The sequence below is a fragment of the Acanthochromis polyacanthus genome, chromosome 5 (genome assembly GCF_021347895.1).
Source record: "Acanthochromis polyacanthus isolate Apoly-LR-REF ecotype Palm Island chromosome 5, KAUST_Apoly_ChrSc, whole genome shotgun sequence".
In the NCBI taxonomy this organism is placed as follows: Eukaryota; Metazoa; Chordata; class Actinopteri; family Pomacentridae; genus Acanthochromis; species Acanthochromis polyacanthus.
The window spans coordinates 4,728,060-4,752,478 of NC_067117.1; the positions used below are offsets into that span (position 1 = coordinate 4,728,060).

Consider the following 24,419-nt stretch of genomic DNA (forward strand, 5'->3'; position numbering starts at 1 on the left):
ATTTCTGAAAATTTGCAAAAAAAAACCTTCAGGAAGAAAACTCCAATAATTCCTTAAAGTTTCCCTTAAAAAATTTATATTAAAAAAATGAAAAATTCCCCAAAATTTGGCAAGAAAATTCTTGTAAATATTTTCAAAAAATGTGTAAAAATCTTACAAAAAATCCTAAAAATATCTAAAGTGATTCAATATAAATCAATGAAATTTCTAATATTTTCTTTAAGAACATTTACATAAATACTGGTAGATTTTTTTTGTAAATGTTCTTAAGAAACATTTTTAACATTTCTTTTTTTCCCAAAAAAAATTTTCAAAAAATTTCCAAAATGTTGTAAATGTGGTCATCAGAAGTTTGACTGAAAATATATTTTTTCCACATTAAAACGGGTCAATTTGACCCGCAGGACGACATGAGAGTTAAACTTATTTTGAGTTTTCTTATAAAATACAACTCAAAATAAGATAATTTCAAGATTGTTTGACTTAACAAGTTATTTAAGATGCGTCATCTTAAAACAAGCCCCTCCATCTGATGAAATGTCACTTGTTAAGTGAATTTATCTTAAATCGAGTGGGATGAGACATTTGGACTAAAATAAGACAAACAGACTTGGTAAGACTTTGAGTTTTTCCAGTGAAGGAGGCATGCTGAAGCTGCCACTTTCATGAGAACCCTGAAAACCAGAATTTGCTTTAGTTCCGTGCTTGGTGGACACACGACAAGTGTTCTCCCTCCTCCCAAGCCTTTTGTGGTTTCTCCCGTTGACGTGTTTCTGCAGAGCAGATGGCTTTACACATAAATCCTATTAACAACTTTCTGCTGACGGACTCGCAGTGAGTACAGGGCTTTCTCACCCTTTCATTATCTTTCTTGAGGGGCCCACTTTTTTTTTTTTTTATTTTCTAACCTCTAAAAAGAACCAGAGCTGAATTTGGAGGCCACGGAATGTCTGCAGAGAAGGTAAAAGGGTTGAGCTGTGGTTTTGTGTATTGGCGTGTTAGTTTTTTTTCACTCTAAATAGATTTTCTCGTTAGGTAATCGATCAGCTGCTTGGTGATCTCGCATCAACACTGCATCCGCAAAGTTCAGAGTTACAGCGCAAAGCATTTGTCTCATTTTGCTCTGTGTAGCTAAAACGGAATGTAGTTGAAATTTAGATTTAAATTTAAGAAGAAAGAATAAGTGATGTGGCTTGTGTACTAAAATATCTGACCCACATCTGAGATAACTGCTCTGTACAGAAAGGCCAGTGCAGGAAGTTTATCATATGACACAGGTTATCTAATGGTGACGATATTCAGACATGGTTTTAAAAAATGCAGTTTACAGAGTTAGACACTTTATATTTGCTGCTAACTCACATCTCGATTGACTACACTACCGTTCTAAAGTTTGGGCTCACTTAGAAATGTCCTTATTCTTGAAAGAAAAGCAGTTTTTGTCAATTAAGAAAACATTAAATGGATCATAAATCCAGTCTAGACGTCATCAGGAATATCTCCATAGGGGTACAGAGGAACATTTCCAGCAACCATCACTCCTGTGTTCTAATGCTACATTGTGTTAGCTAATGGTGTTGAAAGGCTCATTGATGATTAGAAAACCCTTGTGCAGTTATGTTAGCACATGGATAAAAGTCAATAGAAGACATGGAATTGCCTGGGTGACCCCAAACTGTTTGAACGGTTGTGTAGGTCTACGTTTGTAGAGCTCATCTATTGAGCAATAAATCTGCAAAAGCACGCTTGAGGGATTGAAGGCAGTCACTAATCCAGCCACCCAAACCACAGATAGATAGATAGATAGATAGATAGATAGATAGATAGATAGATAGATAGATAGATAGATAGATAGATAGATAGATAGATAGATAATCTGGAGGGAAATTCAATATCGTGCTGCTCTGGCATTCAAAGCAAAACTAACAGGATTTCCTTCATTATTTCGTTAATTTTTAAAGGCCTCCTCTCGTTGCTTCTTATTTTTAGTATTATTAGTAGTATCATTATGTGTAATAACAGTTCGCCAACTCTTTTAGCCTGTTAGTCAAGGAAATGTTGCATCATCAGATACAGAAACTAAGTCGTAGTCTTTGTCCCTTTACGCAATATTTTGGATCATAACTTCCTGACTCTCGGTTGGATCCAAGTCTCTCCAGTCAGTTGCAGGATTTATGTAACATGCAGGGTTATTCAAAAAGAATTAACCGATTTCATTACGCAATATTTTAATGAGGAAAAGCAATAGAAAACTGCAGCCGAGTCACGGGTATTCTACTCACAATCAACTTTTTTCCCCCCTGTCTTACAAGTGCTCAGTGTGGCCAAAACCTCAATGCGATTCAAACATTCCTCCCAGATGTGCATCAGCATTTAACTGAGCTGATCGCCGCTGTTATTCGATGCCATTCGATGACCTTAAGCATCAAATAAAAGCTGATTGTCAGTAGAATACTCATGACTTGGCTGGACTTTTCTATTGCTTTTCCTTATTAAAATATTGCACAATTAAATCGGGTTATTCGTTCTTTTTGAATCACCCTGTACATGCCAGGTTGTCCAGAATTGTGCTGAAAGACTTCCATGCACATTTTTACAAAAGTACATGCTTCGATCAGAGCTGTGACACTAACAGGACATTTTTTCCGCTTGTTGAGCATTTACCACAGTGGGCAGCATTTATTAGGAAGCTGCTACAGTTGGCGGATTCACCAAACGAGTCGGGTCATTTGGGTGAAAAGTGAAACGAAAACGTTCAACACAACATGACGAACGCCAGCCCTGCTGCCATCACTCTGAGTTGTGGATTTTCTGTGGACGCAAATAGGCCTCCATCAGTGCAGGATCTACATCTAATAGGATTACCTTTACCGTCTCCGCTGTCCGCAATCACACTGACCCTGATCGCCGTGACCCGGGACTGTTGCTCCTGTTGGTTTGTGGGACGGTTTAGTCCTCGGGCTTCACGCACTCTTACGAAATGTTTGGTGAAAACACAAGCTGGGGGCTCTTTTTGTTTAGCGTAACGTGGAAATGTTCGGTCATTATACGTGAAGGTTACGGTGTGTGAAAGTAATAACTGTAAGAACTCTTAAATGGATCTTGTGGGAGAGGACTGAGGATCAGGGCTTGGACGTCACGTTGCAGGTTTTAAAGATAGAACAGTTTTTATTTCAACGATGGACTGGAGCAGAGGTTTCAAATTCATTTTAGTTCAGGTCCACATTCAGCCCAGTTTGAGCTCCAGTGACCAGTAAAATCAGAGCATAATAACCGATAAATGACCACAACTCCAAATGTTTCCTTTGTTTCAGTGCAAAAAAGTACATTCAGAAAATGTTCATATTTAGGAATTATCTTTTTACAAAATATCATGAACAACCTGAATCCAAAAACGAGACAAAAAATTAGACAAAAAAATTACAAAACGACCAAAAAATGGACAAACGAGACAAAAACAAAGTGACAACAATGATACACAAAACAGCGAATCAAGCAAAACACAAAATGACAAAAGTAAGACACAACAAACACAAGCGAGACAAAAAGGAAACAAAATGACAAAAATGAGAAGCAAAACGACAAAATCGAGAAACAAAATAACAAAAATGAGACAAACGACGCAAAACAAAACAAAAAATTCGACAAAAAAGTTACAAAGCAACAAGAAATGAGACAAACGACACAAGCAAGACATAAAAAGGATACAAAACGACAAAAACAAGACAAAAAAATGACAAAGGCAAGAAACAAAGCAACAAAACTGAGACAAACAACAAAAGTCAGACAAAAAAACAACAAAAGCAAGACAAAATGTTACAACGAGACACAAACTGACAAAAACAAGACACAAAACGACACAAGCGAGACATGAAAAGGATACAAAATGCTGAAAATGAGACAAAAAATGACAAAAGCAAGAAACAAAGCAACAAAAGCATGAGACATACAACAAAAGTCAGACAAAAACGACAAAAAAAACAACAAAACAAAACAAAATATGACAAAAACGAGACACAAACTGACAAAAACGAGACAAAATGGCAAAAGCGAGAAACAAAATAACAAAAATGAGACAAACGACACAAAACAAAACAAAAAAGAGACAAAACATTAGATAAAAAAGTAACAAAGCGACAAAAAATGAGACAAGCGAGACATATAATGGATACAAAATGACAAAAACGAGACAAAAAATGACAAAAGCGAGAAACAAAACGACAAAAACATGAGACAAACGACAAAAAGACAAAAACAAGGCAAAATATAAAAAGGAGACACAAAAGGACAATGTAGTAGGCCAGTTTACTTTATGATCAAAACAACTTGTCATGGTCTAGGAATTATTTTAAATTTATAGTTTTACTAATTTACAATCTGCAGTTAATATCTTCTGTGTAATTTCTACGCTTTGAGGGCCGCATTGGACCCTCTGGAGGACCGCTTTTGGCCCACGGGCCGCATGTTGGACACCCCTGGACTAGAGAGAGCCACTAAATGTCCACCAAACTGACTTTCAAATGTTTTCATACCTCCACCCCCTTTAGGCTCTTATTTTTTTGCCCTTAGGGCGTCTTAGCAGGTTTGATTGTTTCTCAAAGAGTCGCAATCTTCTGTAAAAACACCACAAGCGCCGGCAAAGCTAACATTTGACGTCCAGTAATGTGTGTTTGTGATTTAGATGCTTTTATTTTTAGCTTTCTGGTGCTCAGTAGGAGGCCTGGGCGGGTTACATAAAATGGTTACCAAACTTGTTCAGTTGGTTTTTTTTCTTTTTTTTTAAATGTGTGGCTGCAAGTGAATGTTACAAAACTGTACATCAGAAATAGCAGTAGATTATTCCAAGGTGGAAGGCTGAAGGTTCAAGGTTGTTTCATTAATACTCATGAGCAGATTTGTTTTGCAGGAACAAACTAGACGAGCCCTCAGTAGAGGGCAGAACCACGCTCTCTACTGGCGAAAACCATGTCCTCCCTATACAAATGATGCAATATGTATCAATTTTGATCATCGTACGTATCTCCCTTCCGACTTGATCTGCTGACCTGTAACTCCACAACTGAGCAGGGGACCTTAGATTGATCTTCAGTGCCAAGTTTGATTATCCTGACTTCAGCGGTTGCAGAGATATCGGACCGGACATAGCCACATACATACATACATACATACTTACCCAGCCAGATACCGCACCGAATGCAATAACCCCGCCGACGTACCCGTCAGGCGTGGTTAATGATAGCATATAATACAGACTGAACCTGACAGGCAGGTTAAACAAAACAGTCTGGACCAGGGGTGTCCAACATGAGGCCCGCAGGCCAAAACCGGTCCTCCAGAGGGTCCAATCCAGCCCTCAAAGTGTAAAAATTACAGACAAGACATTAACTGCAGATTGTAAAATTGTAAAACTGCAAATTTAAAATAATTTGTAGACCATGACATGTTGTTTTGATCATAAAGTAAAATATTAGATTGCTCATTGCTCTTTTGTGTCTCATTTTTGCAATATTTTGTCTCGTTTTTGTTGTTTTTTCTCTAACTTTTGTCGTTTGTCTCATGTTTTTGTTGGTTTGTTTCTCATTTTTGTCGTTTTGGCTTGTGTTTTTTTGTCTTATTTTTGTCATTTTGTGTTTCGCTTTATTTGTTTTTTGTGTATTGTTGTTGTTCTGAGTTTTTCTTGTCTACTGTTCTCTCATTTTTTATCTCGTTTTTGTCATTTGTCCATTTTTTATCGCTTTGCAACTTTTCTGTCTAACTTTTGTCTTTTTTGTTTTGTTTCGTGTCGTTTCTTAAGAACATTGACACAAAATCGACCAAAATCCAGCTAATTTTTCTGGATTTTGGGTGTTTTTTGTGAATATTTTTAAAGAAAATATTAGAAGCTTTACTGACATATATGTTATCACTTTAGGTATTTTTAAGATTTTTTTGGAATATTTTTACTTATTTTTTGAAAATATTTACAAGAACGTTCTTGCCAAATTTCAGGGAATTTAAAAAAAATTTTTAATATAAAACTTTTAAGGGAAACTTTTAAGGAATTATTGGAATTTTCTTCTGAAGGTTTTGCAAATTTAAAATTTGAAAATGTGGGAAAAAATGAACATTTTCCCAGTTTAACTTCTGATGTCCACATTTTCAACATTTTGGGAAATTTATGAACTTTTTTGGTGGAAATAAAATAAATGCTAGAAAAAAATGTTTCTTTAAGAATTTTCTGGATTTTGGTTGATTTTATGTGAATGTTTTTAAAGAAAATATTAGAGGTTTTTGCTGATATAAATGTAATCACTTTAGATATTTTTAGGATTTTTTTGAAGAGTTTTACTCATTTTTTGAAAATATTTACAAGAATTTTCTTGGCAAATTTGGGGGATTTTTTGTAAATAAAAATTTTAAGGAATTATTGGAATTGTCTTCCTGAAGGTTTTGCAAATTTTCAGAAATTTGGAGAATTTTTTCTGCTGAATTTTTAGATTTTTTCCAGACAAGGAAATTATATTTTTTGATGCCCATAAATGACGACAAAAGGAGGGTTAATGTGAGCAGGTTTTCGTCAGGTAACTTAAAAATAATAACGAGCGAAATACTAATGATGATATAATTTCTCTTAATCCTCTTTTCTCCTTTCTCTTCCTACTTCCTGCTTCTTCACATTTCAACGGTGAGTTGTTCGATGCAATCTTGTCGCGATTTCGATTCAATCTTTCGTCTCGCAGTTTTCATTTTTCTCAGCTGTGGTCATTTTTTCTTGTCCTCCCTTCATGAATCTCACCTCTAATCTCTCTTTTACCTTAAAGGAAAATTCATAGAAGGTGAAAAAGAAGAAAGAGGAGGCCAATGGCACGACGGAAGCGAAGTTAAACGGAACGGAGGCCAAACCAAAAAAAACAAAGACCAAGAAGAGTGAAGATGTCGTAGAAGAGGACAGCTCTGCCATCCAGAGTGAGGAACTGTGACGTTTCAGGCTTTTACTACAAAGAAAGCAGACGACAAGCTGTTGTATTTTGAATGTTTCTCTTGAGCGACGCTTGTGTTTTCTTGTCGACGTTGCAGATGGAAAGAAAGTGAAGAAAAAGAAGCCGGAGAAAGACAAAGAAGAACCCGAAAAAGAAAAAGAGAAAGAGCCAAAAAAGAAAACCAAAAGTGCTCCAAAGAAAAAGAAAGGTGGTCCGTTGACTGCGATGTGGTATTTCGTACTTTTCACATAAATTTGAAGGCATTTATAGCATAATGAATGCACTTTCCATGACTGCAGGTTCGGACACAGACGACGACGATGAGGACGACGATGACGAGGACACCCCCAAAAAGAAAACCAAGAAAAAAACGACAAAGGACAGCTCTCCGTCTGCAAGCTCTGCCAGAGAGAAGAAATCTAAATCTAAAGGTATGAGAACACAAATGGAAAACAGGCATGAACAGCGTGCTTACACACTGTAAAAGTAGAAAAAATTGTTGTTCTTATGGTAAAATTCCAGACAGAATGCTACCATAAAATTACCGTAAAACATTTTCTACATTTACAGTAAAGAAATGTATTGATATTGTTGATTTTAGCAGTAAAATCGTGCTTTGTTCTATATTTAACTGTAAAGAAAAGTTTTAACCTTTAAGAATATGAAGATTTACATGAATATGACAGCATATTTCCATTAATAGCACAACATTTAGTGTATTTACCATTTAATAGGTTAAAACTGTCATAGATATGAAAGCGTTTGTTCGTTATTAACACAACTACATCAATTTGACCGGGAACAATCTGTATTTTTTACATTGCCATGTTACTTGTTATAAACATTGCAGCATATTTCTGTTACCAGTACAATAATATGTACATTAAACTTGGAAAAACTGTGTTCTTTTCAGGAATTAAACGCAAAAATGGCAGTATTATTCCACATATCATAGCATTTTCTTCATTAAAAACTGTGCAGGAGTCAGGAAATGTGTTTTTTCAAGAGAAAAAAATCTAAAAAACACACTTTTCTCCTGATTAACCTGTTTCCGGTGATTCAGTGTTTGATAAACGGCGTCAAACTGGTTTGAAAGTTTTTCATTACGTGCAAACATTTTTACAGTGCAGTTATACGAGCATCAGTTACATTTGCGCTGAGGACTGCTATGATTGGCAGAACTCACGAGAGGACGGCCAAAATTGCGGAAAATTAGCGGTGAAAGTCGCGCAGAATTCGGATTGGTTGAATTTACGTGAATTGGTACGATCATTCGTAACATTGCGAATTCCTGGAGGGACTGAACAAAGTAGTTCTTACAAATTCTGTCAGTGCAAGTGTTCACTAGGGCTAGACCCGAATATCCCGAATATCCGAATATTCGTTCGCTACGGCGGTATCCGGATATTAATTTTGGTATCCGAATATTTGCCTCCCTCTCCCGGTCAGACGTTACCGGGAAAGAATATGCAGCGTTACTGTCTTCCCTCCGCCTTCGGCCCACATCGACTCATCCATTTGTGTTTATTACCACCACCCGAATGGCCGGGTTGCTGCCGACTCTGACGTCATGCTTCACTTCGTTGCATAAACTCGAGACAAGATGCTGAAGACCACCGCTGTCCTGAACGAATATTCGGATATTAGTCTTTAATAGGGTCCGAATATCCGGAGGCCAGAAACCACTTTTTGGGCCAGCCCTAGTGGTCTCCTCAGCAGATGTTCTCCTAATCCCTCAAGTTCATGGTTGCCAAGAACATGCAGAGCTCTGAGAAGACATTAGTCAGCAAGTCTGGATGTGAGGGCATGTTGGGACAGATTCGGCAATGTGGGACAAATTTTCCAAGCGAGCGTCGACGGTGCTGCGAGTGTAATCGAGGTTTTGCGGACGTGAGGCTTGTGCCACTAATTTGAGCGAGGAATTCGGCATCCATTACCTCGTTATCTTCCAGCGGCCTGGATTCTCTGTGTGGAGGCTTCAGGAGTACCGTAGACGTGTTTAATGTTACTCTGCTTTCCTTAGCCTAAAAGAAACCGTCAAAGTTGTAATTCTTATTTAAAAAAATCTGTCGCAATTCAACTTGATTACCTCTCACGTTCTCAAGTTGTCAGAATCTGATGAAACAACTTGAAGAAACGGCGAGAGCAGATTTCAAGCTGCACAAAATCAAAGGTGAATGCTGAAAATTCATTCTGCTGTTTCACATCTGCCCCGCTCTCAGATCCCTGCTGGCTCATTGATTAAGGTTTGGATTTGTTTGGCAGTCGCTCCACGCTGCTCTCCAACTCCTAAAGGAATGAGATTTACATTATTTGCCTTTTGAAGAAAAAAAATGCGGTTACATTCCTCAGTGCGGGTTTACACAATTCTCCAGTTCAGCACATTCAAGGACAGATAACATTTTTTAAAATTCTGCCTGTTTTTTTTTTTTTTTCATTTTTCAGAGGACAAAGATTCTGACGGAAAAGAAAAAAATCCAAGTCAAAGGAAAAAGACAAGAAGAAAGAGCCGGCTTCGATGTTCCAGATAAATGGAGAGAAAGAGTCCAAAAGTAAAAAGAAAGGTGATGATGTTTTTTAGTATTTAAAGTTTAGGGTTTGCCCGTCTGCACACACTCTTGACCTTCGTGTCGTCCTGCGGGTCAAAATTGACTCAGTTTAAAGTTTGAAAATGTGGGGAAAATATATATATTTTCACAGTCAAACTTCTGATGTCCGCATTTTCAACATTTTTAGGAAATGTTTGAATATTTTTTGGTGAAAAAAAAAGAAATGGTAAAGATGTTTCTTAAGAACATTCACAAAAAATCAACCAAAATCCAGCGAATTTCACTGGATTTTGGTTGATTTTTTTTGTGAATGTTCTTAAAGAAAACATTAGAAGTTTTACTGATATATATGTGATCACTTTAGATATTTTTAGGATTTTTTGGAAGATTTTTACCCAATTTTTTGAAAATATTTCCAAGGATTTTCTTGCCACATTTGTTTGTTTTTTTTTAATTTCGGAAATTCTTTTACAGAATTTTTTTATTTTTTTCAGACAAGGAAGCAATATTTTTTGGTGCCCGTAAATGAAGACAACAGGGAGGTTAAATACTAAACAGCAAGAATCTTGACGCTATAAATAGAAAGTGTTGCCTTTATTACAGACAGTAATGCAACCATAAGTGTATGAAATTCTGCTGCAAATCTTCTTGTTTATCGAGCAGCTGCCAAATCCGACAGCGATGACAGTGAAGAGGAAACAAAGTCGACTAAATCAAAGAAGAAATCCACCGCTAGCTCTGCGTCCATGTTCCAGACGTCGGCAGATAAAGACAAAGAAAAGAAGACAAAGAAAAAAGGCAAGTTCACCACGAACGTCCTCAACTGTTTGAGTCAACCACAAGCATGTAACAAATGTTTTGTCCTCTGCAGCAAAGGCAGAGGAAAGTGACGATTCTGAGTCAGAAAAAGAAGAGAAATCTAAGAAAAAGAAGGGCAAAGGGAAGAAGAAAAAGGTAAGAAACGTTTTCAACGTTGTGTCATGTTAGCCACACAGGAAGACATTGCGAGCGAACTGAAATGTACTTCCTGTTCCTGACCAGGAGAGATCTCCCTCACCTGAGATCGAGTTTGACAACCTGGAGAAGTTTGTGATGGAGCCGGCTCCTCAGGGCGTCACCGTCAAATGCAGAGTGACCCGGGACCAGAGAGGGATGGACAAGAGCCTCTACCCGCTGTACTACCTGCATCTGGACAACGAAAAGAAGGTCGGCCGTTTTACAGTTAAAGTATAAACTGTATTGTGTACGCCACCGTTCAAAGGTTTGGGGTCGCCCAGGCAATTTCACACTTTTATCCATGTGCTAACATAACTGCACAAGGGTTTTCTAATCATCAATTGGCCTTTTAGCTAACACAATGTAGCATTAGAACACAGGAGTGATGGTTGCTGGAAATGTTCCTCTGTACCCCTATGGAAATAATCCATTAAAAATCCAGCTAGAATAGTCATTTACCACATTAGCAATGTCTGGACTGTATTTCTGATTAATCTAATGTTACCTTCATTGAAAAAAACTGCCTTTCTTTCAAAAATAGGGACATTTCTAAGCAACTCTAAGCTTCTGAACGGTAGTCTACATGAATTAAAGTTGCTCCATATTTGCGAAAGTTGCCCTACAATAGCTAAAGTTGATATTATTAGTTACAGTCGCTCGAAAGGAGATAAAGTTGACCTACACTACTGTACAAAAGTTTGGGGCCACCCAGACAATTTCATGTTTTCCATGAAAACTCACACTTTTTTTCATGTGCTAACATAACCGCACAAGGGTTTTCTAATCATCAATGAGCGTTTCAGCACCATTAGCTAACACAATGTAGCATTAGAACACAGGAGTGATGGTTGCTGGAAATGTTCCTCTGTACCCCTATGGAGATATTGTGGTGGATCCACTTGGTAAAGGAGAAGAGACATTCACCAAAGAGGACTTGTGCCTTGAAGAATCTAGTTTTCCGGTTCCGGGATTTCTGGCGGGTTATGTTTTAGGTTTTTGCCGGTTAAGGTACACACATGTAGTGGTGTTGAAGTTGTTGTGAAGTGGAGAGAAACCAGTAAAGTTTTCGACTCACCTACATCCCCCGTCTCGTTGTTTCAACTCCACATTGGTGACCCCGACGTGCACGAACAATGTCCGACCACGAAGCCGTCCCTGTAGCTCCAGTCCAGGTAGCTGCCGCCGACGCGGTTAGCGGGAATGCTAACAACGTTTACGCTGCGGCAGTCAAGCTGCCCGACTTTTGGCAACATAACCCACGGCCGTGGTTCCAGCACATCGAAGCCCAATTCCAGCTGCGGGGGATTACGCAGGATGCAACGAAATACTTCCATGTGGTGGCGGCGTTGGATGCTTCCACCACGGCGCGCGCCATGATGCTGCTGGAAGCTCCACCAGCAGCCGGCAAGTACGAGGCATTAAAGACATTCCTTCTGGGGCTGTACGAACTATCGGAGTTGGAGAAGGCTGACCGCCTGCTTTCCCTCAACGGCCTCGGTGACGGCAAGCCGTCGGAGTTAATGGAGAAGATGTTGGCTGTGCTAGGATCGGCTGATCCTTCGTTCCTTTTCACGCATATTTTTCTGCGTCAACTCCCTGCGCCTGTTCGTACGGCGTTGGCCAGTTCCCCTCTGTCCTCCGGCAAGAACTACCGTGCTCTGGCGGCAGAAGCGGACAGGGTTTTCCTAGCCAACCGCCAACAGTTCGTCCATGCCGTGCTGCCCCACCAGGACACCCCTATGCCGCTCCCGGAGGGTGGTGCAGACACCGCGGCTGCGGTAACAGCTCGCCGCCACCCCGACGACGGTTTCTGTTATTACCATGCCAGGTTTGGAGCTAAGGCCAAACAATGCCGCAAGCCCTGCAGTTTCAAGGTTCGGGGAAACGCCGGAGCCGGCGCTCGTTAGCGGCTCTGGGCGTCGGCGGTGGTTGCAAGCTGCTGTTTATCACTGACTCGTTGTCCGGCCGGCGGCTGCTGGTCGACTCCGGCGCGCAGCGCAGCATCCTGCCGGCTCAGACCGTGGACACCATGGCCGGTGGACACGGACCGCGGATGGACGCCGCGAACGGGACGCCCATCCGTACGTACAACACCAGGTCGGTGGATGTGTGTTTTGGCGGACGCCGTTTCAGCTGGGACTTTGTTATGGCTGGTGTGTCCACACCGCTCCTGGGCGCGGACTTCCTCTGCGCTTTCAACCTGCTTGTGGACGTTAAGAACTGTCGCCTGATAGACGCCGTCTCTTTTGCCTCTTACCCATGCACGCTTGGGGGAGCGGGAGCACTCTGCCTGTCTAACACTCTCGCTGCCGGTAACCAGTATGAACGTCTGCTCGCCCAGTTCCCCGACCTGACCACGCCCACCTTCTCGTCTGCTGTGGCTAAACATGGCGTGGAGCACCACATTACTACCGTGGGCTCCCCAGTCTACGCCAGAGCCAGGCGTCTCGACTCAGCCAAGCTTGCCATTGCCAGGGAGGAGTTTTCCACCATGGAGCGCCTTGGCATTGTGCGCCGCTCGAACAGCCCGTGGGCTTCCCCCCTGCACATGGTTACCAAGGCTGATGGTGGGTGGCGGCCGTGCGGCGATTTTCGTCGCCTGAACAATGCCACTACCCCTGACCGATACCCCGTCCCACACATACAGGACTTTTCTGCCCACCTGGCGGGGGCCGTCATTTTTTCCAAAGTGGACCTGGTTCGTGGTTACCACCAGGTGCCGGTCCACCCAGCAGATGTTCCAAAAACGGCTGTCATCACGCCCTTTGGACTTTTCGAGTTCTTACGTATGCCGTTTGGCCTCAAAGGCGCGGCACAGACGTTTCAGCGCCTTATGGACTCTGTGTTACGAGACATGCCGTTTTTGTTCGTGTACTTGGACGACATCCTCGTGGCCAGCGTTTCCCCTGAGGAGCATATGACACACCTTCAGCAGCTGTTCCAGCGGCTCACCGACCATGGCCTCATCATCAACCCAGCTAAGTGCCAGTTTGGTCTGTCCTCTATCACCTTTCTCGGACACCACGTCACGCCGCAGGGAGCAGTTCCCCTTCCTGCCAGGGTGGAGGCGGTCACCGCTTTCCCCCGCCCCCGCACTGTGAGGTCCCTGATGGAATTTAACGGCATGGTGAACTTCTATAACCGCTTTATTTCCCGTGCCGCCCACCTCATGCGTCCGCTGTATGCGGCTCTGCGGGGCAAAGCGCCTAAGGACGTGTTGGACTGGTCCGCGGACATGGACGAAGCTTTCGTCGCCGCCAAGGCCGCACTGGCCGACGCTGCTCTGCTGGCGCACCCCTCTTCCGCTGCTCCAGTGGCGCTCACAACGGACGCCTCTGATTACGCGGTGGGGGCGGTGTGTGAGCAGTGGGTGGGCGGGGCCTGGCAGCCGCTGGCTTTCTTCTCCAGGCAGCTCCGGGAGAACGAACGCAAGTACAGCACCTTCGACAGAGAACTGCTGGCCCTTTTCCTTGCCACTAGACACTTTCGGTTCCTGTTGGAGGGTCGGCGGTTCACTGCTTTCGTGGACCACAAGCCGCTGACTTTCTCCATGGCCAAGGCCTCGGAGCCGTGGTCTGGCCGTCAGCAGCGGCAGCTCTCCGCGATCTCGGAGTTCACCACTGACATCCGGCACTTGTCCGGCAAGGACAACTTTGTCGCCGACTGCCTCTCTCGGGCAGTTGTGGGGTCTGTCCACCTGGGGTTGGATTATGCCGCAATGGCGGCAGACCAAGCCGTGGATTCCGCGGTCCAAGCCTACCGTTCGGCCCCTACTGCACTGCAGCTGACCGACGTGGCGTTCGGTGTGGCCAACGCAACCCTCCTCTGCGACACCTCCACCGGTTGTCCGCGCCCTCTGGTACCTGCTGCTTGGCGCCGTCGGGTTTTCGACGCCATCCATGGTCTTTCCCACCCGGGTGTGAAGGCCTCGGCTAAGCTGGTGGGTGGCAAGTTTGTTTGGCCCGGCCTCCGGAAGGACGTTAGAGCTTGGGCTGGCTCGTGCGTGCCGTGCCAGCGGGCCAAAGTGCACCGTCATACCAAAGCCCCTTTGGCGCCTTTCGTGGTGCCTGAGAGGCGGTTCGACCATGTGAATGTGGACCTGGTGGGCCCTCTGCCCCCCTCCCACGGATACACTCACCTGCTCACAATGGTGGATAGGACGACCAGGTGGCCCGAAGCTGTCCCTCTCTCTTCCACCACAGCAGCGGACGTCGCCCGGGCGTTCATCGGGTGCTGGGTGGCCCGGTTTGGGACGCCTGGTGACATCACGAGTGACCGGGGCCCCCAGTTCACGTCAGAGCTCTGGACTGCGGTCGCTGACCACCTGGGGGTGAAGATTCACCGCACTACGGCGTACAATCCGCAGGGCAATGGACTGTGTGAGCGTTTTCATCGCGACATGAAAGCCGCTCTTCGGGCCGGTCTTACAGACGGTAACTGGGTTGACCGCCTTCCGTGGGTCATGCTTGGCCTTCGCTCTGCCCCCAAGGAGGACCTCAAGGCCTCGTCCGCTGAGCTGGTGTACGGTCAGCCCCTACGGGTCCCCGGGGAGTTCCTTCCCGACACCACGGCTCCCTGGTCGGCCGCCTCTCATCGTACTGTGTCCCGGGCCGCTGCCGACGCCTTCGTTCCTGTTCCGACAGCTAGCCACTGTCTTCCACAGTCCTACGTGCCCAAGGACCTGCCGTCCGCGAAGTACGTTTTCATCAGGCACGATGGCCATCGGACTCCGCTGCGGCCCCCCTACGACGGGCCCTTCCGCGTCCTGGAGGCGGGTGCTAAGAACTTTGTCGTGGACGTGGGCGGTAGGCCAGAGCGGGTCACTGTAGACCGTCTCAAACCTGCCCACATGGACGTGGAGGAGCCGGTTCAGTTGGCCCTTCCTCCGCGGAGGGGGCGCCCTCCGGTTTCGGACCGGGCCCCGCCGCCAGTCGGGCCTCCGGCCTCCGGTGGCCCCGTTCCGACGCAGCGTAGCCGTTTCGGGCGGCTGGTTCGCCCCCCACGTCGTTGACTGTTTCTTTTGTTTCGGTCCCTGTGGTTAGTAGTTGCACTGTTTTTGATTGTCGGTTTTGGTGAATTCTGGGGGGGCCTGTGTGGTGGATCCACTTGGTAAAGGAGAAGAGACATTCACCAAAGAGGACTTGTGCCTTGAAGAATCTAGTTTTCCGGTTCCGGGATTTCTGGCGGGTTATGTTTTAGGTTTTTGCCGGTTAAGGTACACACATGTAGTGGTGTTGAAGTTGTTGTGAAGTGGAGAGAAACCAGTAAAGTTTTCGACTCACCTACATCCCCCGTCTCGTTGTTTCAACTCCACAATATTCCATTAAACATTTCCAGCTAGAATAGTCATTTACCACATTAACAATGTTAATACTGGATTTATGATTCATTTAATGTTATCTTCACTGAAAAAAAACTGCTTTTCTTTCAAAAATAAGGACCTTTCTAAGTGACCTCAAACTTTTGAACGGCAGTGGATAAACACAAGAAAACTACAGTCTCTTCAGCAGAGTTGGTATTCTGATTTGTTTCAACATGACAATTAAAATAGCTATACTTGACTTGAAAATACACGTCAGACCAATCATGTTTACCTCTTTATGTCTGAATTTGTAATTGTGAATAAGCTGAAAATGTAATTTGTTGTTGATAAAACAAAGTTGGAAAAAAACCACAGGGTTTCCCAGAATACAAAGCAAGAGCAAGTCCTCATGCTCTCTGTCCCTTGGCTTACAACAACACAGGTATGACCCGCTGTAGCTCAACGGGTTGAGTAGGCGACCCATAAACAGGAGCTCTCGTCCCTGACGCAGCGGTCATGGGGTCAAGTCCACCTCATGGTCCTTTGCTGCAGGTCCTTCCCACTTTCCTGTCTCTCAAAAAAGACTTAAAGAATTACAGAAAATGATCGTGAGACTGATCAGCTTTTGGTAGTTCTGTGAAACACACTATTCAGCTAATAAACAAGTTTATATTGGCCAAATGAAGAATTAATAGCAGTGACTCTTCACAGAACAATGTAAATGTAACGGGTGCAACAATGGCATATGAGTGAGGACAATGAACGAGCAAATCGCTGAGACAGTTCAATAATTTTACTGCAAAAGGTTGAATTGAAGTTTTCTGAGTTCTTCTTTTTTTTACGACCAAAGCACAAGTGATGAACAACATGCAACAGCAGCACTGCCACTACTTCATTTAATTATTTGAATTTCTACTAGTAATTGATAGTTTTAAACAGTTTTCTTTCTTTCTTCTTTGCAGACGTTTCTGTTGGCTGGGAGGAAAAGGAAGAAAAGCACCACTTCAAATTACCTCATTTCCATTGATGCCACAGATTTGTCAAGAGGTGGAGAGAATTTTGTCGGGAAGCTCAGGTACGCTTTTCAAAGCTGCAAACACAATATGTAATATCAGCCACAAAGAGTAATAGTTTGCACAGTTTTAAATAAATGATTATTATTCTTTTATACAATCCTCAGGTCAAATTTAATGGGGACTAAGTTCACAGTGTTTGACAACGCTCTGAATCCAGAGAGAGCACTTCCAGACATGTCGAATGCACGGCAGGAGTTAGCCGGCATCATCTATGTGAGTTATTCCTTCAGCTCTACAGTGCATTTACCTAACGGCATTTGACATAAGAACAGAAGTGGAAAATGTAAAATCCTTAACTTTGCTTGTTTCTGGCTTCAGGAAACAAACGTTTTAGGAATGAAAGGGCCGAGAAGGATGACGGTCGTCATCCCAGGAATGGACAAGAACAACGACCGAGTCCCACTCCGACCAAGAAGTGTAAATAGATAGATGGATAGATAGATAGATAGATGGATGGATGGATGGATGGATGGATGGATGGATGGATGGATAGATAGATAGATAGATAGATAGATAGATAGATAGATAGATAGATAGATAGATAGATAGATAGATAGATAGATAGATAGAAGAAATAGTGCAAGAGAAAGAAAAAGAGCAGTACACAAGACTGTGCTCAGATATAATAATTTTCTCCTTGAAGAAATATAAATGTTTACAGCAAAGTTTCTGTGAAATGGCACATTGTTCTTATATACATATAGATATATACCGTCCTATCAAAACGTTTGGACACCCATGAGCTAATCCTGTGTTTTATAAGGTTTTGAAACAAAAACAATAAAATATAACCCTACGGTAGAATAACAAAACTTCAAATGTTAACTTTTTATTTGATGACCTTTAAAAGTCGAGAGCATTTTGAGACATAACCAAAGTTCCTCAGCTCAACAGCCGTAGAAGCCTGAAAGCTACTGAAAGAAAATGAAGTTAACCAACACCTGTAGAGCAAAGTTGTCAGATGAGGTTATTTCGAAGGTATTTGAGTCAGTTTTCACTAAGAAATGGAAGTTGCAGAGTTGTGAAAGTTAAGACAAAATCTGTAAGATGAAGAAGATAATTGTGCATTTATACCAGGCAGAGGGGCAAAGCAAACAGTGTAACAGTGTCCATGATAGAGCCGTAGTCTGCAGCCTCATCACAAAGGTCAGAGTCTGAACTCTGCAAGGAAACATCTGGAGTCGTTCTGGGATCAAGTGCTGTGGATTGATAAAGTTAGAAGTGGACTCTTGGGCCACAATCATGAAAGGAATGTTTGAAGAAAAAATGGAGCAGCACGGGGTGTAAATATCCTGCTTTGAGGTTGAGAGGCAGACAGATAAAGAGAATAATGGATTCCACCGAGTCCCAGCAAATTCTGGGTGAGAATGCCATGCAGGCAGGTAAGAAAGTGAGTCTGGGCAAAGACCCAAAGCAAACGATAAAATCCACCGTAAACTATTTCGAGAAACACAAGCAGAAGCTGTTGGAGCCGACCTCACAGAAATATCTCAGAACACAAAATGATTTACAATGTAGGGTCAAGAACAGAAGGAGTCTCAGATGACTCCAAAGCGCATCTGAAACCTACGATAGCGTCTTTCTAATCGTAATGAAGTAACATATTAGAGATGGTATATGTTTAAGGCGGCATGTCCTTACTAATACGCCTACAAAACAGTTCGCACATTCGTCCTCCTCAACAAATGCTGAAAAACACCCTCCATAATTCTCACAGCATTTTACTATGAGACAGCTCCAGGCCGGTGTGTATGATCACGTTGCTTTTTCTTGATCTTCACTGAAGAATGTTTTCTGAATTCTTCGCAGGATTGTGACGGCTTGCTGATAAGGCACCAGAACAGAAGGATGGAGAATCTGATCGAGCTTCACAACAAGACGCCCGTTTGGAACGAAGAAACGGCGTCCCATGTGCTGAACTTCAACGGCCGGGTCACCCAGGCCTCCATCAAGAACTTCCAGATAGTCCACAGCAAAGACTGTGAGTACTGTTTCCTCATCTCATTGTTCACGTCTACGCGTTCATGTATCGAGCAAAGAAATACGCAGCAGGCTACAGGTGAAATACAAAGAAGTAAAATAGTAAAGATCAGTGAGTTAGATGTGCTTTCTCTTTAGTTTTATCTGATCAGAATGGTGAAATTTAGATCAATAAATAGACCGTTTTAAATAGAACATTTTGACATCTCTTGAAGACAGGCATCCAACAACCACTAAGGACTCTTTAAAGAACTAATTTTACCTTTTTTTGCCTAATTTTTGGCTCCAATTTTGAAAAGCAAACCAGGAAGTTTTTTTCCTTTTATTGCCTTTTAACATTAAATCATTCTGAGTTTAAGAATTTACCATTCACCCTGTAAGACCCAAATAAATATATATAACTGATTGCATAACTATTCACCCCCTTCATGCCTGTATTTAATATACCGTAGGCACCTTTGGCAGGAATTGCAGCATTGGGCTCATGAGAATAGATCTTAACCTGCTTTGTATATCTAGACCATATAATTTTACTCTTTTCTTGTTTGCAAACTTGCCTAAAGTCTGTCAGCTTACACAGGAATCATTGCTAAGCTCTTCCAGAAATTCTTAATTGGATTTAAGACTCGGCCGCTCGAGAACATTCACTTTGTAACTCCAGTGGAGTTATGTGACGATCAGCGCACATTTGTCCTTCCGTCTGTCTGTGCGAAACATTACTCAAAAACAGAATAACGGATTTGGAATACATTTTCAGTGAAGGTCAGAAATGATACAAGGACCAAGTGATTAGATTTTGGCAGTGATGCGGCTTATAGTCTGCATCCATGGATTTGTTAAAGATTTCTGTGTCGTTGCGAGATAGCAGCATGGCGTCATTGTAACCATGACAACAAGTGAACACTACATCAGCTGCCTGCTGACGATCATATGATTGTGATCCTACTACAAGTCCACCACTGTGGACTTATCGGGACTTACCTGCCAGAAGTAATACAACAACTGAGCAGCCTTGGTGGAGTACTGCTCTCTCTGAGTGCTTCTCTTGTTGTTTTTAAATCATTTCTGTGTAACTTTAGCCGTTTGTGTTTCATCATTGTCTTGCTGGAAGACAAATCTTTAGGGCTGAACCCGAATATTCAGGTTGTTGTAGTGATATCCGAATATTAATTTTGGATTTCAGATCCCCTCCCCTCTGCTGTATTACACAGACCAAAAAAAGCCAAAGACGGAGATATCCATGCTAATGCTATGCTAATGTTGTTGGACTCTGAAGCAAGATCAAACTTCTCGAAAATCCGCTTCAACCCCTGCCCAAAAGTGCATTTTTGAGACGAGTCAGATATTTGGAGATTCGTCATTACACAGTCCGGAGCCCAGAAACTGCGATTCGAATCCGACAATACATATCTTCTCCTGAATTGTGGTTCTCCTGCAGACAGATCTGGGTTGACGCCCAGGATTTCCCTGTAAAGTCGAGAGCTGCCTTTACAAGTCTTCCAGGTCTTGCTGCTGAGAGACGTCCTCACATCATGATGCTGCCACCGCCGTGCCTCACTGTGGGGATGGTGTGCTATAATGTGCACTGTTTGGTCTCCAAACATAGCAGCGCTGAGTCTGATTGCCAGAAAGCTCAGCCTTGTTCTCATCAGACCAGGGAACATTCTTCCACTTAACCTCAAAATCTCCCACATGCCTTCTGGTGAACTCTCATTTTAGGCTTTGCTACTCTCCCATAAAGTTTTGATTAGTGAAGAACAGGCAGCAGTTGTTTCACATGTTTGAGCTGCAGCTTATAGCTTCTGAGGAGTCATAGGTGTCTTGGTGGCCTCTCACTCTTGGCAAATGTCCATGTGCCATATTTCTTCCATTTCTTAATGGTGGATTAAGTGTACAGCTGAACTCCATTTCACACATATACTGAAATGCACCAGGAAGGAGGAAAAAGGAGTTGAAGACTTAGGGAATAATTTATTTTTTATTTTCGCTATTAATTACTTGACGGTACTTTGTAGAAATTGGCTTCCACTTTGACATGAAAGAGTCTTTTTTGTATATTTTTGTCAAAAAAAAGTCGCAATTAATAGACCGTGATTCAATGTTGAAAAGCAATTAAAGTAAAGGGCTAGACAGGCATTAACCTTTTATTATGTGAATTATTTTGTTTAACCCTCCTGTTGTCCTCATTTACAGGCACCAAAAAATATTGTTTCCTTGTCTGGAAAAAAATCCAAAAATTCAGCAAAGAAATCCTCCAGATTTTTTGAAAATTTGCAAAACCTTCAGGAAGAAAATTCCAATAATTCCTAAAAGTTTTATTTTTTAAAAAAATGCCCAAATTTGGAAAGAATATTCTCGTAAATATTTTCAAAAAATTAGCAAACCTCTTCCAAAAGTAATCCTAAAAGTATCTAAAGTGATTCCATATGTCAGTAAAACTTATAATATTTTTTTAGAACATTCACAAAAATCTTTGGATATTTGTTGATTTTTTGTGAATGTTCTTAAGAAGCTTATTTTTTTCTTCTAGCATTTATTTTATTTCCACCAAAAAATGTTTAAAAACTTCCAAAAATGTTGAAAATGTGGACATCAGAAGTTTCACTGTGAAAATGGGATTTTCTTCCCCACATTTTCAACCTTTAAATTTGCAAAACCTTCAGGAAGAAAATTCTAATAATTCCTTAAAATTTCCCTTAAAAGTTTTATTTAAAAATTTTTTAAAAATCCCCCAAATTTGGCAAGAAAATCCTTATGAATATTTTTTTTTAAAAATGAGTCAAAATCCTCACAAAAAAATCCTAAAATTATCTGAAGTGATTACATATATATCAGTAAAGCTTCTAATATTTCTTTTAGAATTTTCACCAAACAAAGATCAACTAAAATCCAGCAAAATTCACTGGATTTTAGTTGATTTTTTAACTCATGTTCTCAAGAAACTTTTTTTTCCTAGCATTTATTTTATTTCCACCAAAAAAATGTTCAAAAATATCCCTAAAATATTGAAAATGTGGACATAAAAATATTTTTTCCCACATTTATAAACTTTAAATTTGGTCAGTTTGACCCGCAGGACGACACGAGAGTGAAATCCGCTTCATCTAAAATGTCCTTTTGCTTTTTCCAGTGGACTACATCGTGATGCAGTTCGGTCGGATAGCCGATGACATTTTCACGCTGGACTACAACTACCCGCTGTGCGCCGTGCAGGCCTTCGCTATCGCGCTCTCCAGCTTCGACGGCAAAATCGCTTGTGAATAAAACAAAGATTCTCAGACTGAAACGACTATGCAACAAGCCTGCCCTCACATCAGACAGACCCACATCTTTGGACAACCTCCAGGTGTAAGAAGCAAAATCCCTCTCATATTATCTGAAAGTCTTATTTTGTGTCTTGGAAAAGTCAGACTCAAAGGACTCCATTGGCTGGAGAGTAACGATGACGTTTCACTGCAGTGACGGAGGTGTTTATAGATTAAAAACATCAATAAAGGATGCTAACCTCTGTTATGTTTTGGCTTTGGTATGCTGTTTTCTGTTTTATTGCTTTCTAGGTCAAATCCCAGTAGGTCACCAGGGCCTTGGATTTATTTCCTTCAAAATGTAATTCTAATTTGTCACACTCTGTGGCACATCAGCAATCTGCACAAGTCACACATTGTTACTCAGGCAGCATAAAAAGTAAAATTAGTCTCATTTGAAGCTCATTTAATCTCATAAAAGCTGTCGTTCTTGGTGCACCGTCTGTCTGTGGTGAATGTGGAGCTGTTTTAAGTATTTTTGATGCACAGAAGTTTATTATTTTGTGGCTCTTCATTTAGGTGTTGTAATGTTAACGTAATAATTCAGTGTAAGTTTTATTTCTCCAAAGATTTCTTTTGTCCGTCTCAGGTTTGAGCTCTTGTAGGTTTTTCTATTTACGTGTTTTTGGTTCCAGCATTTTGTAAAAATCAGTCATTTACCTGAACTCTGCCTTTGTTTTATTTCTAGGCTTGTTCTTATAACACATGTGAATTAAACGTGCTTGAAGTCAAAATGAGTTTTTGTCAACCGCATCTTGTTTCTCAGCACAAATTACACAGATATGATAAACCCTGTTGGATTTAGCACAGTCAGCGCTGTCTTAACCCTCCTGTTGTCTTCATTTACTGGCAGCAAAAAATATTGTTTCCTTGTCTGAAAAAATCAGCAAAAAAATCCCCTAATTTCTGAAAATTTGTAAAACCTTCAGGAAGAAAATTCCAACAATTCCTTAAAAGTTTCCCTTAGAAATTTTATTTAAAAAAAATCCCCCAAATTTGGCAAGAAAATTCTTGTAAATATTTTCAAAAAATTTGTAAAAATCTTCTAAAAATATCTAAAGTGATCACATATATCTCAAGAAAACTTCTGTTTTCTTTAAGAAAATTCACATTAAAATCAACCAAAATCCTGCAAATTTTGCTGAATCTTGATTGATTTTTTTTCTGAATGTTCTTAAAGAAACACTTTTTTTAGCATTTATTTTATTTCCACCAAAAAATGTTTAAAATTTTCACAAAATGTTGAAAATGTGGACATCAGAAGTTTCACCGTGAAAATATATTTTTTCCCACATTTTCAATCTTTAAATTTGCAAAACCCTCGGGAAGAAAATTCCAATAATTCCTTTAAAAAATTCCCTGAAATATTACATTTTAAAAAATCCCCCAAATGTGAGAAGAAAATTCTTGTAAATATTTTCAAAAAATGAGTAAAAATCTTTCCCAAAAAAATCGTAAAAATATCAAAAGTGATTCCATATATATCAGTAAAACTTCTAATATTTTCTTTAAGAACATTCACATAAAAATCAACCAAAATCCAGCAAAATTCACTTGAGTTTGGTTCATTTTTTTGTGTGAATGTTCTTAAGAAATGTCTTTAACATTTCTTTTTTGCATCAAAAATGTTCAAAGATTTCCCAAAAATGTAGAAAATGTGGACATCAGAAGTTTCACTGTGAAAATATGTACTTTCCCCCCCATTTTTAATCTTTAAAACGGGTCATTTTTGACTCGCAGGACGACACAAGGGTTGAAAAACTCCTATTTACAGGCCTAAATCTCCACAATCCCTCCGCAAAGCCCTCAACAATAGCTTTCTGTAATCTGCTGGAATAGTTCTAAAATATATTTTACGACCGTCTCATCTGCTGTGAGACGGCAGCTGGCAGATTATCACACGGATTCCAGTTGTGAGTTCTTTTGAGACACCCTCGGTTGGTTTTCTGCGGTAGCTGACTTCGCTGAGGACGAAAAACCTGTTTGAACCTTGACAGTAAGTGAGAGGTGTGTATTCTGCCTGAACCTGCTCAGGCAGTTGTCCAAACTCGCAGATTAAATGAAGCCTGAAGCTGGCTGCTCTCCTGGACAGATGCTGCCAGGTGAGTTCTTCTCCCCCTCCTCCGTCTTTGTTTCTGTTTCGTGAGTTGCAGCTAAACGACTGGCAAAGCTGTTGTTGTCACTGTTAAACACCAGTACACCGGGTGTTAGTCATTTTCACACCATGCTGTGTGAGTAGTATTCCTGCTGTT

At 41.5% G+C, this 24,419-nt stretch overlaps 1 protein-coding gene across 1 annotated transcript; it reads left to right on the forward strand.

The window, feature by feature from the left end:
• The first annotated feature begins 834 nt into the window (after window positions 1-834).
• On the forward strand, window positions 835-22,904 carry LOC110955586 (TUB like protein 1). Its single transcript, XM_022200643.2, is given in 14 exon segments — window positions 835-961; window positions 6,813-6,945; window positions 7,057-7,167; window positions 7,259-7,390; window positions 9,405-9,433; window positions 9,436-9,523; window positions 10,172-10,306; window positions 10,380-10,462; window positions 10,550-10,714; window positions 16,769-16,881; window positions 16,987-17,095; window positions 17,201-17,299; window positions 18,692-18,863; window positions 21,993-22,904. Coding segments are annotated over 14 exon segments (1,518 nt in total). The 5' UTR covers window positions 835-946; the 3' UTR covers window positions 22,127-22,904.
• Window positions 22,905-24,419: the final 1,515 nt, after the last annotated feature.